Genomic DNA, 15,125 nt, shown 5'->3' with positions numbered 1-15,125 from the left:
ATACTTCTTGAAATGCAAACTAATAGAGTTCCACACAAACTTCACAATGAGAGACAGTGATGGAAGGAGAGTATCTTTGACTGAATCCAATTTTAATTTAAATGGATTTCAATAAGCAAAACTAAATCGGGGAACCATAGACATAACTACAACTCTTTCCCATCCTGAGGCTGAATATATACTGGTTATAACACTGATATAACAGAATGTATTTAAGCCAACCATTATGCCTGGCTTAACTGTAATACTTACTAGTGTATTCATTCCATTGCAAGCGTGATTAGACAGCAATTAGCTCTTTTTTGCTAGATTCCTGCTCACTCTAGCACAATCAACTGCTCTCCAAATCACCCCCAACTGACTTAGTAAAAGATTAAATAACCCCTGACTTATGTTCTCTAGATTGTTTTGATTTCCTTTTTTTAACAACAAATTTAAAAAAAAATGTTTTTACCATAGTAAAGTTTTAACTTTTATGTTAATGTTAAATAAGGTAGCACAGAAGTCACCTTTGGAGAATGCTTTGGGCTTATTTCTCACAGTTGCAACCTCCTATAGCTATTCCACTTCAGAATGATATATTTAAGATATTACCCAAATATTTTTCATAACAACTTAAAATAATGGAAATGATCAAATATATTAGGAAAATACTTCTTGACTGCATGAAAAATTAGAAAGGTGAGAACACTGAAAAGGAAAAGCTCGGCCATCTAAAGAAGAAAGTATATAAAGTCAGATAATATTTTTCTTTCAAATGTATTTGCAAATAAAATTCTGCTGAGTACCAGGTGGCAGAGGTGGTAGAAGAAGTGTGTTATAAGTCACTGTGAAAAGTCTATCATAGGACTAAATGATCTAAGACTCCAGCTAAGGACATAAAATATCATGTGGTCAACTCTCTGAACACTGCTTGTGACTACTCCTTCCCTTTTTAGGTGTAAGTCCTCCTTTCCCATCAGGGTTGCCCATTCCTCAAGGACAGAAGTTTTGCTTCATACTACTTCTTTCTCTAGCACCTTGCACACTGCCTTGCACATAGTAGGCATCCAAAATATGCTTGTTTAGTTGACTAATTAAAAGCCTAAAGACATACACAAAATGGCATATCAAATGAGAAAATGTTATTTTACAAGTGGTAAATATATGTGTTCCTACACATTTTCCTATTTCTCTTGAGTTACAGAACTGTCATTCATTCTATCATGACTATCTGTGCTGATTCTGTCTCTGCTTATTCATCTTTGGTTACACAGAATAAAACACAGAAATGTGACTAGAGTAAAACATTAGGGCTGGAGCTAAATCTACATGCATAAAAACACAATTGCAGAATGAAAAAAGCCAAACCCATTCAAACAAACTAGTTTTGATAGTGCCCTACTAAAATTACAAAATGTTTTCCAATGTAATCCCCTGCTATTACAACTCCATGTTAAATGATGAGTAACATATTCACATCCCCAATAGTAGACTCCTAGGGCTGGGTAGTACCTTACCAGGTTACATCTCCTGCTGGTAAGCTGCTGAAGCACAAGATCTGCTGAACCTTCCACAGCATTTAACGCAGTGGCTTGCACATTAAAAGGAGTTCAGAAAATGTTTATCAAATTAAACATCTCCATTTTCTGGCTATAACACTAAGTAACTCTTTCTGTAACCAATTTTTACTCTTAACAACCCCCAAATTAAGATGAATCCTAAATGAAAAAAAGTCATATTACTTTTATTTGCAAAATATAATTATACGACATTATCAGCCTTAAAAGAAGATGACTCTGTGACTATACTACCTACTTCAGTGGGATATTTTTCCAGAGAAAGTAAAAACAGAGTGAGGAAGTGATGCTTGCTCTTTCAGAGACCTGAGCCAAAAAAAGAAGAAGAATCACAGTAAAATAAATGGAAGAGTCACTCAGAAATGGTCTTCTGATTTCAAATTAAGCTCCAGGGACAGTTTCTGGAAAACTTTCCTGATGAGCAGAGGGCCACTGAAATGGCGCTGTAGTGAACAATCCAATGCCAACAGCTCTTCTCTTTGTATATTTAGCCTGCGAAAGAGGCATCCATTCTACCTTCGACTTTTAGAGCCTTTTCTACTTGCCAGATTTATTGATTGATAGTGCTCCCAGTTCCCTCTAGTGCTGTTTTAGAAGCTGTACACTTCCCACCTCCAGCCGTGACATGTTTTATATCAGCAAAGTCATCTCTGCTTCAGTTGCACAAAATATTAGATAGGCATTTACATGGCAACATCCTATTGAGAGTATTAATGGTAATAGTAAACAGGGCTGCCCGTAAGAAAATTGCAATTCTTTGAGCAACCCCACCTTCACCTTACCCAGACTTGGTGAACCCTCTGTCATTACCATCTCTCGCTTTTCCCAGGTTAAAACCTGCTTGTAGAACATGATCTGCTAAATTTACTCGAAGGTAAGAATGAATTACTGATAACCCAGTGTGTTATTACTCACAGGGATGTTGCTGCATTTTAAAAAAGATAAAAAGTCTTAACCCTAGGGAACTGGTTGTAATTTTGAAATTTCAAGTCCCAGGAAGCAGACAGAAAACGTATACTTTAAGTAAGATGTGCTAAGACAGGGGAGAGTGTGCCTTCCCTTTCTTCTGAAATTCTGCCATGTCAATAGGCCCATTTTGCTACAAATACATTTGATTTTTGATTTCTTGATACCAACACAGTTGCTAAAATGGAATTATAATTGCAAGACTAATTTAAAAGGACTTTTAAGGCTGGGCACAGTGGCTCACACCTGTAATCCCAGCACTTTCGGAGGCCAAGGCGGGCAGATCACGAGGTCAGGAGATCAAGACCATCCTGGCTAACATGGTAAAACCCTGTCTCTACTAAAAATACAAAAAATTAGCTGGGCGTGGTGGTGGGTGTTTGTTGTCCTAGCTACTGGGGAGGCTGAGGCAGGAGAATGGCATGAACCCAGGAGGCGGAGCTTGCAGTGAGCTGAGATGGCACCACTGTACTCCAGTCTGGGCGACAGAGCGAGACTCCGTTTCCAAAACAAAAAAAGAGAGAAAGAAAAAATGACTTTTAAGACTGAATTTTAAAACCCTCAGGAGGAAATATTTTCAAATATTTAATGACTAATAAATAGTGGGATTTGTTTATTTATTTATTTATAGTGGGTAATAAATATGGAAAGCTAAATTTAGGGGAAAAAATCTGTGCAGATGAACTCAGGGTCAGTGTTTTCTAGAATATTTTATTTTATTTTCCCTTGATACTAGTATAATTTGATGCACTCAAGTTTGCTTTCAACAAATGTAGGCTACCAAGTTGCCTGATTTATTTCTTTCCATACTGAAAAAAGAAAACATTTGTATCTGTTCAGGAAAGATTTCAGGTTGTTTTTTATTCTAAACATATTCTGCATTTTTTAGTGGTAACAATTTTTCCTCTTGGATGGCATCTATGCAGTTCATTATCATTTTTGAGAAATCCAAACATTTAAGCAACTTAAGTCTAAATTGAACCCAAGCTGTTCATTTTGGAATACCTTCTCCCCACACCAACCACACCACTAGGCAATAAATCTTGGATTTGCTTTTTTCCCTTATTCATCCAAATCAGTTTTTATTAATAGTCTGTGGTAGGTTGGGGGGGTGGTTAGACTGTATTTTCATGAGAAGTTTCAAGTTTGCATAAAAAGTAAATGGAAAGTACAGAGTCCTCACCCTCTAACTCTACCCCCACCTCCCAGTTTTCCCTACTGTTTACATTTTGCATTAGTGTGGTATATTTACTACAATTGACAAGCCACTATTGATACATTCTTATTAGCTAAAGTCCATAGTTGACATTAGGGTTGACTCTTTGTGTTGTACATTCTATAGGTTGTTGACTAGTGCATAATGACATGTATCTGCCATTACAGTTTCATACAGAATAGTTCCACTGCCTTAAAACTCCTTTGTGCTCCACCAGTTCATCCCTCCCTGACCCACTCAAAGACCCTGGCAAATAATAATCTTTTTACTGTCTCCATAGTTTTGCCTTACTCTGTAAGTTTTTTAGCCAAATATAAGATAGGGAACAATTCAGCAAGGGTGGTGTCAGAGAGGTAAAATCAAGGGGATTTAATAATTTATCATCAAACATGTTCAATTATAGGATGGAAACTACACGATTTTCACCAACAATAGATGCTTTTATTTATTGTTTTTACTCAGTGAACATTACCTGATAACGTGCTATGTGCCAACATTGTTTTGGGTGCCAGAGGTGACAGTAATAAATATACAGATAGGATCTAACCTCATGGAGTTTACATTCAAATTGAGGAGTAAAAGAGGACAGAAATTAAAAAGTTCAAGCAAAATATTTTTCAATACTGCTAAGCAGGAAGATGGAAATAAAACATGGCTATGTGACAAAGGGATCGATGGGGAGACTAGTTAGGGAAGGCTTTTCTGAGAAAATGACATTTGAGCTAAGAATTAAGAGATAAGGAGGAATAAATTATGGTGTTCCACTGCACAGTAGTGACTATAGTTAACAATAATACATTGCATATTTCCAAATAGCTAGAAGAGGTGGTGTCGGTGGTATAGTGGTAAGTACTGCTGCCTTGCAAAATAGCCAGAAGAGAGGATTTTAAATGTTCTCACCACTAAGAAATAAATGTTTGAGGTGATGGATATGCTAATTACTCTAATTTGATCATTACACATTGTATACATGTACGGAAAAATCACACCATACCCCATAAATATGTGCAAAGAAAGCCAGTGTGGCTGGAAGAGAGTGAGCAAAATAGAGGGTGTGAGAATGAGGCTGGAGAAGCAGATGAGACTGGAGAGGCAGGTGAGGTTGGGGAAGGCAGGTGAAACTGGAGAAGCAGGTAGGCTAGAAAAGGCAGATGAGACTGGAGATGCAGGTGAGACTGGGACAAGCTGGTGAGGTTGGGAGAGGCAAATGGAGCTGGGGAAGCAGGTGAGAGAGGTAGGTGAGGCTGGACTGGCAGGTGAGGTTGGGAGAGGCAGTAAAACTAAAGAGGCAGGTGAGGTTGGGAGAAGCAGGTGAGGCTGGAGATGCAGGTGCAGTTGGGAGCGGCAGGTAAAACTAAAGAGGCAGCGGAGGCTGGAGAGGCAGGTGAGGTTGGGAGAGGCAGGTGACGCTGGAGAGACGGGTGAGGTTGTGAGAGGCGGATGAGGTTGGGAGATGTAGTGAGATTGGGCAAGGATGGAGAGGCAGGTGAGGTAGACAAGCAGGGGCAAATCATAAATGACATTGTAAAGCCACAGTCAGGAGTTTCCGTTTTATTTTAATGGAACCCACTGGAGGATTTTAAGCAGGAAAGTTACTTGATTTGATCTATGTCTTTATTTTATTTTATTTTATTTTTTATTTGAGATTGCATCTTGCTCTGTCACCCAGGCTGGAGTGCGATGGCGCAGTCTCGGCTCACTGCAACCTCCGCCTCCCAGGTTCAAGCAATTCTCCTGCCTCAGCCTCCCAAGTAGCTGGGATTACAGGCGGGTGCCACCATGCCCGGCTAATTTTTGTAGTTTTAGTAGAGACGGGGTTTCACTATGTTGGCCAGGCTGGTCTCAAACCCCTGACTTCAGGTGATCCACCCGCCTCGGCCTCCTAAAGTCCTGGGATTGCAAGTGTAATCCAGCCCCTTGATCTATGTTTTTAAATGTTCACTCCAGATCTGAAGAGATCTTAGAAGACCTATTTAAAATTAATACACAGTAATACATTAAGAGCATTAAAGATGCCAACCAATACAATGCTAATCCTGGAAAGTAAAAATGGTGTTTTAATTTCAAGGCCAATATCATCATTACATGTATCTGTCCCTACCTACCCCATCCCCTAAAATAAATACTCAACAGAGATGTCAATGGTGTTTTTAATCACTTTTGAATTCTACCAAGTTTACCATGTGGTATAAGGATATTTACACTCAATTCCCTCCCAAAATGGTTTTCCATAGAGAACTGTACATAAAAGACTTCATTATAAGTATTTCTGCTTCCACTGTAGCCTTTTATTTTAATCTTTGGAAACCATGCTCTGCCTGCAATTACAATTTGCATTTTAATAATACAGATGAGAAAAGGCTAATATTTCAGTCTTGGCTTCAGCAGATAAAACTGAAAAAATAAGACACTATCAGACACTCGGGGGTTTGAAATGGAAATTGCCCAGCCCCAGACCAGGTATCCTTCTGCTTATTACAGGCCAGCTTCAGGGACCTCCCTCGCCATGAATGATTTCTCTTTCTTAGCTTAAAAGACAAGTGGAGGAATAAGTGATTTCTACTGTCTGTCTCTATGGCAACTAGTACCCTAATTTCACCTCTTAGATGGCAATTATACCTATTCACTGAATAGCTTTCAGTCCCCATTTTTATGATGAAAAAATTGATTTCATGAAAAATGAGATACAGGTAACAGGTAAACTTTCCCCCTAGCAACCATGAAGTACATTGTATAACAGGTATGGTCATTCATAAGCAGAACATGCCCTGTGGAAATTTTTCTTTTTCATTCGTAGAATGTTTATCTCCAGTATCTTTCTTCTACTTGTTTTTTAATGATAAAATCTTCATCTTTTCTTCCTTAAGGTTTATTTTATGCAATTATAAAATTAGTTGGGTTCATTATAAAGAGTTTGGTGAATATAGAAAAAATACAGAAAAGCATAAATAAGAAAATAAAATTCACTCTTATATAAAAACATTCACTATTAATAACCTGCTAGCAACTTAGGGGCATATACATAGAAATGTAATTTAAATCCTATTTCCCATTTTATTGTAATCAAATTTTCTACAAAACATTGTAAGGACTTCTCCATACCATTAAATATTCTTCTAACACATGATTTTAATATCTTCAAAGGAATCTATAATATAGATTATTATATTTCACTTAGCTAATCTTTCTATGTTTATGCTTCTCTCTACTGGCTTAGAATAAATCCAAGAAAAGGAACTCTATAGATCAAACTTGTAAGCATTTTAAATTGTATTGCCAATTGTTTCTCCAAGAAATACTATATCAATTTATTTTTCCACTAGAAGTAGATGAATGAGGGTACCCATTTCCTTAAATTCTTGATCAGAGGTACTATTTTTAAAGAGAAAAAACATGTCAATTTAATGGTGAGGGGAATATCTTACTATATTTTCTTAATTTCTAATTAAAAACTTATTTTAAAGTTAAATGTTTTTAATTTTTCATTGTTATTGGGTGGGGGGTAAGTGAATTGCCTATTCACCTCTGTAGCAGACTATTGGTTGCCCCTTAATATCCATTCTCCCCTTATTTCCTAGTAACAGAAGAGACAACATTTAGCATATAGCCCCTTGAAATGATATTTTCTATTCTCCTTTGCAACTAAGTGTGGCTATATGTCAACTCCAGGCTGATGAAATAAAAGCAAACATGATCTATTCTATTCCAGAGAAACGTCCTTAAAGGAAGAAGCTATGTCTTACATCTTTTCATCACTCCTGATGGTTGGAATGCAGATATTATGGCTGGAGCTCAGCACCCATTTTGGACCATGAGGATAAGGGGTACATTCTAGGAATTAGCTGAAAAATATATATTCCATATAAATTTTGTCTCAACCATCATAAGGCAGCACTGAGACATGTTTACTTCCCATAGGTATATAATTAAATGGTTATATTGCACTCTAAAGTCATTTAGATGATGAGTGTACATATTTTGGAGGGTTTTTAAATAATTCATTCCTTGCTAAAGCAGAGTTTTCCACTTATAACCTGTGAAGCTCCAGGTTCAAGTCATTTTCTCAGAGTTTTCCACTGAGACTTAGCAGAAGCTGAATGGGCCGGCTCTGCATGCTACCTCCAATCCATGTTTCAAAGGTAGTCACCCTGTGTTATTCATTGGAGTTCCACAGAAGAGTCCCTGCTATTTGTGATTTCACACACACACACAGATAAAAAAATATGGAGTCGCAATTTCCTACCAGATCATAAGCAGCCAGCATCTTTTTCTGCACATCTGGAATTGCACCCAGAGGCTCCAGGTAAGGAAAGCTGTCTTTCATCACAAGTGAGACTGAAGGAGTATTGTCACTGGTGATGAGCCGAGATGACAGAGTTAACAGGCACTGCTTCAGACTGGCAATTGGAGGGAGTCCACATAGTTCCTTAATAGACACGATTGCGTTCTGTGAGGAAGAAAACATGGAATCACACTTCTGACCACCTGACACATCACCGCCAGCACTCCCAGGTTTACAGAAAAGTACATTCATTTTAAAAAGATAATAGAGGGCTAATTCATGACTATACTTCATCTTGCTCAATTTTTAGCAATCACCACAAACATCCCATGAAAGCAAAGCAGAGTGGGACACAAGGCTATGCGGTGCTTTTCAAAGCAGACCACTGGGATAGTCACACAACTAAGTACTGGCTGATCATGAACGTCATGTTTGATTTGTATCATGGTGATCAGGAAAACAGAATGGCAGGGGTTGTATACTGGAGCGCATTTCGCTTGGGCTTTTTTCCTCAAGGTAGCAGGATGCTACTGCTCACCACCCTCCATCTGACTAATCAATGGCATTCCTTTGTCACTTCAACAGAAAGGCACCGGACAGACACACACACTGAAAGCACATTTCATGTAGAGCTACATTTGTTCATGCTACAGTCTTTTCAAAAAATTCATTTGAAATAGAAATTATGACTATTTTACATTTCACCCACAGTGAACAGTACCTAACTTATTAGGTGTCTCATGAATTTCATGACAATGATCACCTTCATTTTTCTTCTGATTAGACTCCAAATAATCCTTAACCCCAAAGACTTTATGTTAAGATAATATAAACTATCAATGCTACCTGGATACACTTTACCTATAACACTTTTATGTATTTTAAATACATAATATAAAATATGCAAAGTACATATTTCAAGATTATATAAAATATGTAAAGTTTAATCTATAAAGTGCAGAAATGGTTCATAACTAATCTAACATAGGGATTTATAATAGTACTAGAATTATGTCAGAAAAAGTTACATAGAATATGCTGATATTTGGACTCTATTTTTTGAATGGTGGCTAAGGCAACCTACCACAAGTATTTAACTGTGCCATGGGTTTGTGGTTCTGCACATGAATGATAATGGTAATGGATTTTGGTATTAGGCAATCCTGGATTTATTTTCTTTAATTTTTAACTTTTGCAGGTACATAGTAGGTATATATATTTATAAGGTACATTAAAAGTCTTGATACAAGCATGCAATATGAAATAAGCACATCATGAAAAATGGGGTATGCATCACCTCAAGCATTTATCCTTTGAGTTGCAAACAATCCAATTAGACTCTTTAAGTTACTATAAAATGTACAGTTATTATTAACTATAGTCACCCTGTTGTTCTATTAAATACTGGTAGTCCTGGATTTAAAGGCTAACACTGCTATTTGTTAACTTGCAATACTTAGGAAATGCATTAACCTTTTCAAATTTATTATCTATCTTGAAAACAGGGATTTTTGGTGAGGATTATTATAAACACATCAGCTAAAGAAATAAAGTGAATTGAATAATATCCACTTTGCACATTGCAGGTACTCGGTGAATATCTGTTATTGTTTGCATCTCAATAACACTAGCCTAATAAGTATATTAAGTAATTTTTTTAGGTTTACCACTGTCTCAGATTATAAGCATTAATGAAGGAAAGAAAACTTAATATTGAATTTCTAAATGTTGAGGCTAGTCAATTTCCATATACCCTAATTTTACTCTAATAATAATTTTGCGATAAGTGTAACTATTTTTCTTACCTTATATGGAGAATATTGATGATCAGAGACCTGAAATAATTTGTTCAAGATCGCACAGGGATAGATTTGCTCAAGAACCCATGTTCTTTCAATTAAACCACATTTCTAAGACAAGGTTAAATATTTTTCAACGAGTTTGAGTGCCAATTTTTTTTGTTTAGTTTTACTTGTTCTTGTGGGGAGCAATTTATTATTGTTGTCATTATACATAATTTAAAACTAAAAAGTAACCTAATAGACATTATGCTTGTTTTATATCACTTCAAATTCTCTTTCATGATCATATATGCAAATATGTTATATATACACTAGTAATTAGTATGTGTATGTTTGTATAAATTTTTTATATATTACACACATATATTGTATATTCTACTTTGTTCCCATTGTTTCAGATGCACATTTCCATATATTGATTCAGTTTTGTACTAAGGATATTTAATATACAGAATTTTGCTACATCTTAGTTCAGTCCAAACTTAACATAGCATTCACAGTTAGAAACATAAAATATATCTGTTTTATCACAGACAGTACTGAACTTAGTTCAATGGTACACAGGTTTACACATCTTTCTTTCTTTTTATTTTGAGACAGGGTCTTGTTCTGTTGTTGCCCAGACTGGAGTGCACTGGTACAATCACAGCACACTGCATCATTGACCTCCCAGGCTCAAGTAATCCTCCCATGTCAGCCTCCTGGGTAGCTGGGACTACACGTGCTCGCCACCACACCAGGCTAACTTTCATGTTTTTTAGAAATACAGGGTTTCACCATGTTTCCCAAGCTGTCCTCGAACTCCTGGCCTAAAGTGATCCACCTGCCTCAGCCTCCCAAAGTGCTGGGATTACAGGAATGAGTCACCACACCGAGACTTAAACAATCTTTCTGATAAATTTTTGCAAATCAGATTATTAATAAAACATTATAGGGGTAGGAATAATTAGGGATAGGGAAGGAGAGTGTGAGATGTTTCTCCTACCTGCATATTTTCTCTCATATCTATGGCTTCTCGTAATGGATGAACCGCTATTTTAAAGATGTCATCAATGGTTTTAAGACCGATATTCCTGAGCATGGTATATTCCCGAACTTTCTTCCCCATTCTCACTGAAAGACTGCGCTTCTGTGCCTTTCCTCCTCCACTTCGATTAGTTATTGCTATGTGGGCAAAAAGGGTTACGTGCTCCATGATGTCACCCACAAAAGAACGCAGGGGAACATGCCGATATCCAGGCTGCAAACATTCAAATGGTATCGTATATTGCCCTATAAACTCATCCCCAATGTAGTCATCATCCAGAACAACAAAACGGATCATGGCCAGCTCAGGTAGGTTTATTTGGAACTCAAAAGTTTCATCAAAAATAGGATTATCACTGTTTTGCTGTACAGTTTTAGTTCTTTGTTCCGAACAATCCGCTGGAATTCCGTGTATCTCTATACAAACATAGGGATCTATGACATCCCCTTTGGCACAAGCTCCCTTGGGCTTTGGGAAATTCTGACCACTGATGATCTTGATATGAAGAGCTAGAGGAGACACCCCAGGTAGAATGCCCTTTGTATTTGCGCTGAAGTAAGAAACTTCATCTCGCATTATAGACGGCCTTAGAACATAACCACATCCCCCGTTTTGAAGAAACCAGCCCGTGTGAAGGTCCATCATTGGACCCGGAGTCTGAAAATTCATTGCTACAATCTGACAGCCACAATTCCAAAAGTCCTGTGGATTCAAGTTACTGGAATCGATCCTCATGGCACTTGGATAGATTCTTGATAAGAACTTCTTATTATAATTAACAAAATCCTCTGGGTACTCATTTGCAATGCGGCTGGCCTCTGTTTCACTAAATGAACACATTTCCCAATAGTTTTGGCTTTTCATAGATAGTTCAAAATCCCTGTACTGAACAGATTTACAAATAGACACCAAATCAGAGAGCTCCCTACAGAGTCGGATTTGCTTCTGCTCACCATTGTAATCTACCGACATCCTTCGAGACATTTCAGCTTCTTCATCTTCATCTGTTACTTCTCCTTCTAACACATCTGGATCAGAAGGCAACTTCTTTCCTTTCACAATGATCATTCTTTTTAATTTTTCTGGTGATGGGAGGTAGGATTCTGAGGGCAAAGGTGCTTCAGTATAGAGTTTATTGCCAAAGACCTTTTTCATCTGTTGAACCATTACCTTCTGCTGCGGCAAGGAGCAGTGATTTCCCAAGCAAAGAATGAGTGGGTATTCAGAAGCAACAAAGGCAAATTTATTTATTACTTCTATGACACTTCGAAAGGAAACATGGGTTGTCATGTTATTTCGATTACAAAGGATTGGTTCATTATCTGAACCATCACTTACGTCGAGTTCAATGCTTCGACAGCCCATTTTCAAAGCTCTAATGTACCCATTGATGTCAGCTGGCCCCCTGAACTGGTCTTCTATTAGATAGGTGTTATGAGAGGCATTGATATAGTAGTGAGATAATGGCTGGGTCATATCTTGGGCAACCTTCTTTTGCTCAGGATCAAAAATGTCACATTCTGATGACAATAAATACTGGGTAAAGCCATCAATTGCAAGAAACCCTTTTTGACGTCCCTCTTCAGAAAGTTCGTATCTCCTTATGATGTCTAAGCACATATCTTCGGTGATATGGGTGACTCCTTGCTCAGCTTCTAAAAAGAGCATGAGATCATTGGCATCCAAATATTCTTTGTTTTTAGATATCTGTACAAGTAAGAAATACACTTCTGGCCTGGTGCAAAGTTCACAAAAAGCTTCACAAAATTCCTCTTCAGTCACGCGGGTGGTTAGTTTTTCCTTGCTCTTCTGGATTTCTTTAAACTTTAACCTGATCTTGGCTTCCTTCAGAGTAGGGTTGAGTTGTTTTATTAACTCTACAGAGGTGTCTTCCAACATAATCCCATTCCCATCAACATCTGCTGCTTCAAACACTGTTTTCAACCACATGAACCGTGGTGTGTTCTGGTTGCCCTCCATAAAATCAAGAGGCTGCTTACTTCGAGAAACCAGGTACCGTAACCCAGACACCCAGATGTTTGCCACATCTGCTGAATTGGCAACTAGGTCCAGAGATTCATAGTTTTCCCCATGGAGTATGGAAAAGGCACAGTCCTCACAGATCTGGTCAGCAAGGCCATTGTTTCTAAATGTTTCCGTGTTTTTCCCCAGTCTGATCTCTTTTATGGCAGAAATATCAAGCTTGGCTTTCTCGAGGTCTTTCTTTGAAGGTTCCCAGCGAAGAGCTTGAAGGTCTGTGTCCAGAGTGAAAAAACGGTTGTAAATGCGAGAATTTGGCCGGACTTTCTTCAACTCACAGCCAGCTTGCATGAAGCTGATGCAGTCATTTGCACTGCTAATTTTCTTTTCCGATGGCATGCTGCTGAAAGACACGGTTTTCTTTCTTCCACCACATTTTTGGTTTGAAGGATCCTGTAAAATAATTCGAAAAGAATGAATCAATTTCCTTTAGAAAACAGACAAATTCAGTAACACTCTATGAACTCCTCAAACTTCAATTCACATATTGTGATTATCTGAACAGAGGCTAGCCTAAAGTTTACCTTTTCACTGTTTCAGAAAAGAGAAATTGCTAAGAAAGCTGAAATTACAGGATTCAGGCAAAAACTTATTTTTCAAATGCTTATGTGGCCTTTGAAACAAAATCAAGTATTAAGTACAAATCACTCTGATTTGTTCATTAAAGCAGATTTCTTAAGAACCTCATGCTGGTGCCTCGACTACCTAGCTCAATTCCCAATAGATACGTAAAAGAAATAAAGCTGTATTTTTTTAAAGATTTCCTCATTTATACTCTGCAACTTTTTAAAGAGGTTTTCTTAAAGTTGATTTAAATAAAAGGTTTTACCTTAACATACTTTGTATCACAAAGTGCTTAACTGAACAGCTTAACTAGAAATCACGTTTTTTTCCTGAAGCTATTTCAAGGTGTCTTGAAAGTCAAATTGAGAGCTAACAATAGCCAATCACTCTCATTTGAGCAAATTTTCAAACTGAGGTAAACAATTTGATTTTAACATTATAGGAATTCACACCTGCATTTCAGTGTAATGTTATTAGCAGGCACAGCTTAAACCAAACAGAAATATGAATGGCTGTACTAACTTTTTAAGGTTCTTCCAATATAAGTTAAATTTCAAAGCCCTTTGCCAGAAGATTTTACAGGGAACACTTGCACCTCGCAAATGCCGTTTCTGGAAGTGTCCTTGGATCTTAGTGTTACAGAATTCCAGTTTCCTCAGCCCATTTCACCCTTCCCTGACCAACAGGGCCAACGGATCATCAAACTTCATCCATTCAGAAGAGGGTATCTTAAGCAGGTTTATTATTTTTTGAGGCTGTTTCCTTCTTGATTGTATCTAGGCCTTCTCACCTATCGTCCTTCCTAAAATATAGTTCCAGTCCCCTGAATACTCATGAGATGATAGATTTCATTTCAGTCTTGGACCGTTCACTGTGTCTATCATTCCCAATTCATTTACACTGAATATCTGATTGATGCCACTTAAACTGGGTATTTCTTTATACCAGTCTCTGTTCTGACCACAGAATCAATTAATGATGCTCCCAACCACATCCCAATTCACGTGATTGCCCCAGGAACAAATTTTCCAAAAGCGTCGTAATGCATGTTTACCATGCCCAATTTTATAGGGCATGCCAAAGAGTCAGCAAAACGTAGAGTGCAAAGTACCTTGTCCTTGGAGCAAAAATAACTTTTTTTTTTTTTTTTGACAGAATCTCGCTCTGTTGCCCAGGCTGGAGTGCAGTGGCGTGATTTCAGTGCAATGCAACCTCCGCCTCCCGAGTTCAAGCGATTATCCTGCCTCAGCCTCCCGAGTAGCTGGGATTACAGGAACGTGCCACCATGTTCTTGAGTTGTAATTATTCCACTCCCTAAATATATCACCTTGAGTGAGTCACTTAACCTCTCTCAATCTTAATTTCTGATAGGAATTAATAATCTTTTTATATAACATAGTGTCATTGTGAGAGTGAAAAGAGAAAATGTGCGTGACTGTTCTTTATAAACTGTAAGCGCTTGAAAGGTTATGCTTTTCAAAGGAAGAGGAGCATTGCCTTTTACACCCAGTAACTGTAGGACTATGAGTAGGTACTGACCAGGATATTGGGTGTTATATAGAAGTTAATTCATTCCTGACTTCCGAACATTTCAGACAAATCTTCAGTGATAAATTGAAAATATTTTTCAAACAACCACATGAGATTACTATTTCAAATACTGAAAAGT

At 37.6% G+C, this 15,125-nt stretch overlaps 1 protein-coding gene across 2 annotated transcripts in view; it reads right to left on the bottom strand.

The window, feature by feature from the left end:
• The window catches only part of PLCL1 (phospholipase C like 1 (inactive)), a 344,844-nt gene that overhangs the window by 55,795 nt on the left and 273,924 nt on the right, over positions 1-15,125 (bottom strand). For both annotated transcript variants that reach the window (XM_004033007.5, XM_055379335.2), the window contains 2 exons: positions 10,811-13,285; positions 7,985-8,188 (listed from right to left, as the gene is read on the bottom strand). In XM_004033007.5, the coding sequence (XP_004033055.2) occupies positions 7,985-8,188; positions 10,811-13,285 (2,679 nt within the window). The remainder of the gene's footprint in view (positions 1-7,984; positions 8,189-10,810; positions 13,286-15,125) is intronic.

Source organism: Gorilla gorilla, chromosome 11 (assembly GCF_029281585.2).
Source record: "Gorilla gorilla gorilla isolate KB3781 chromosome 11, NHGRI_mGorGor1-v2.1_pri, whole genome shotgun sequence".
NCBI lineage: Eukaryota > Metazoa > Chordata > Mammalia > Primates > Hominidae > Gorilla > Gorilla gorilla.
The sequence above is the reverse complement of the archived record's forward strand: the minus strand, read 5'-3'. Positions and strand labels throughout refer to the sequence as shown.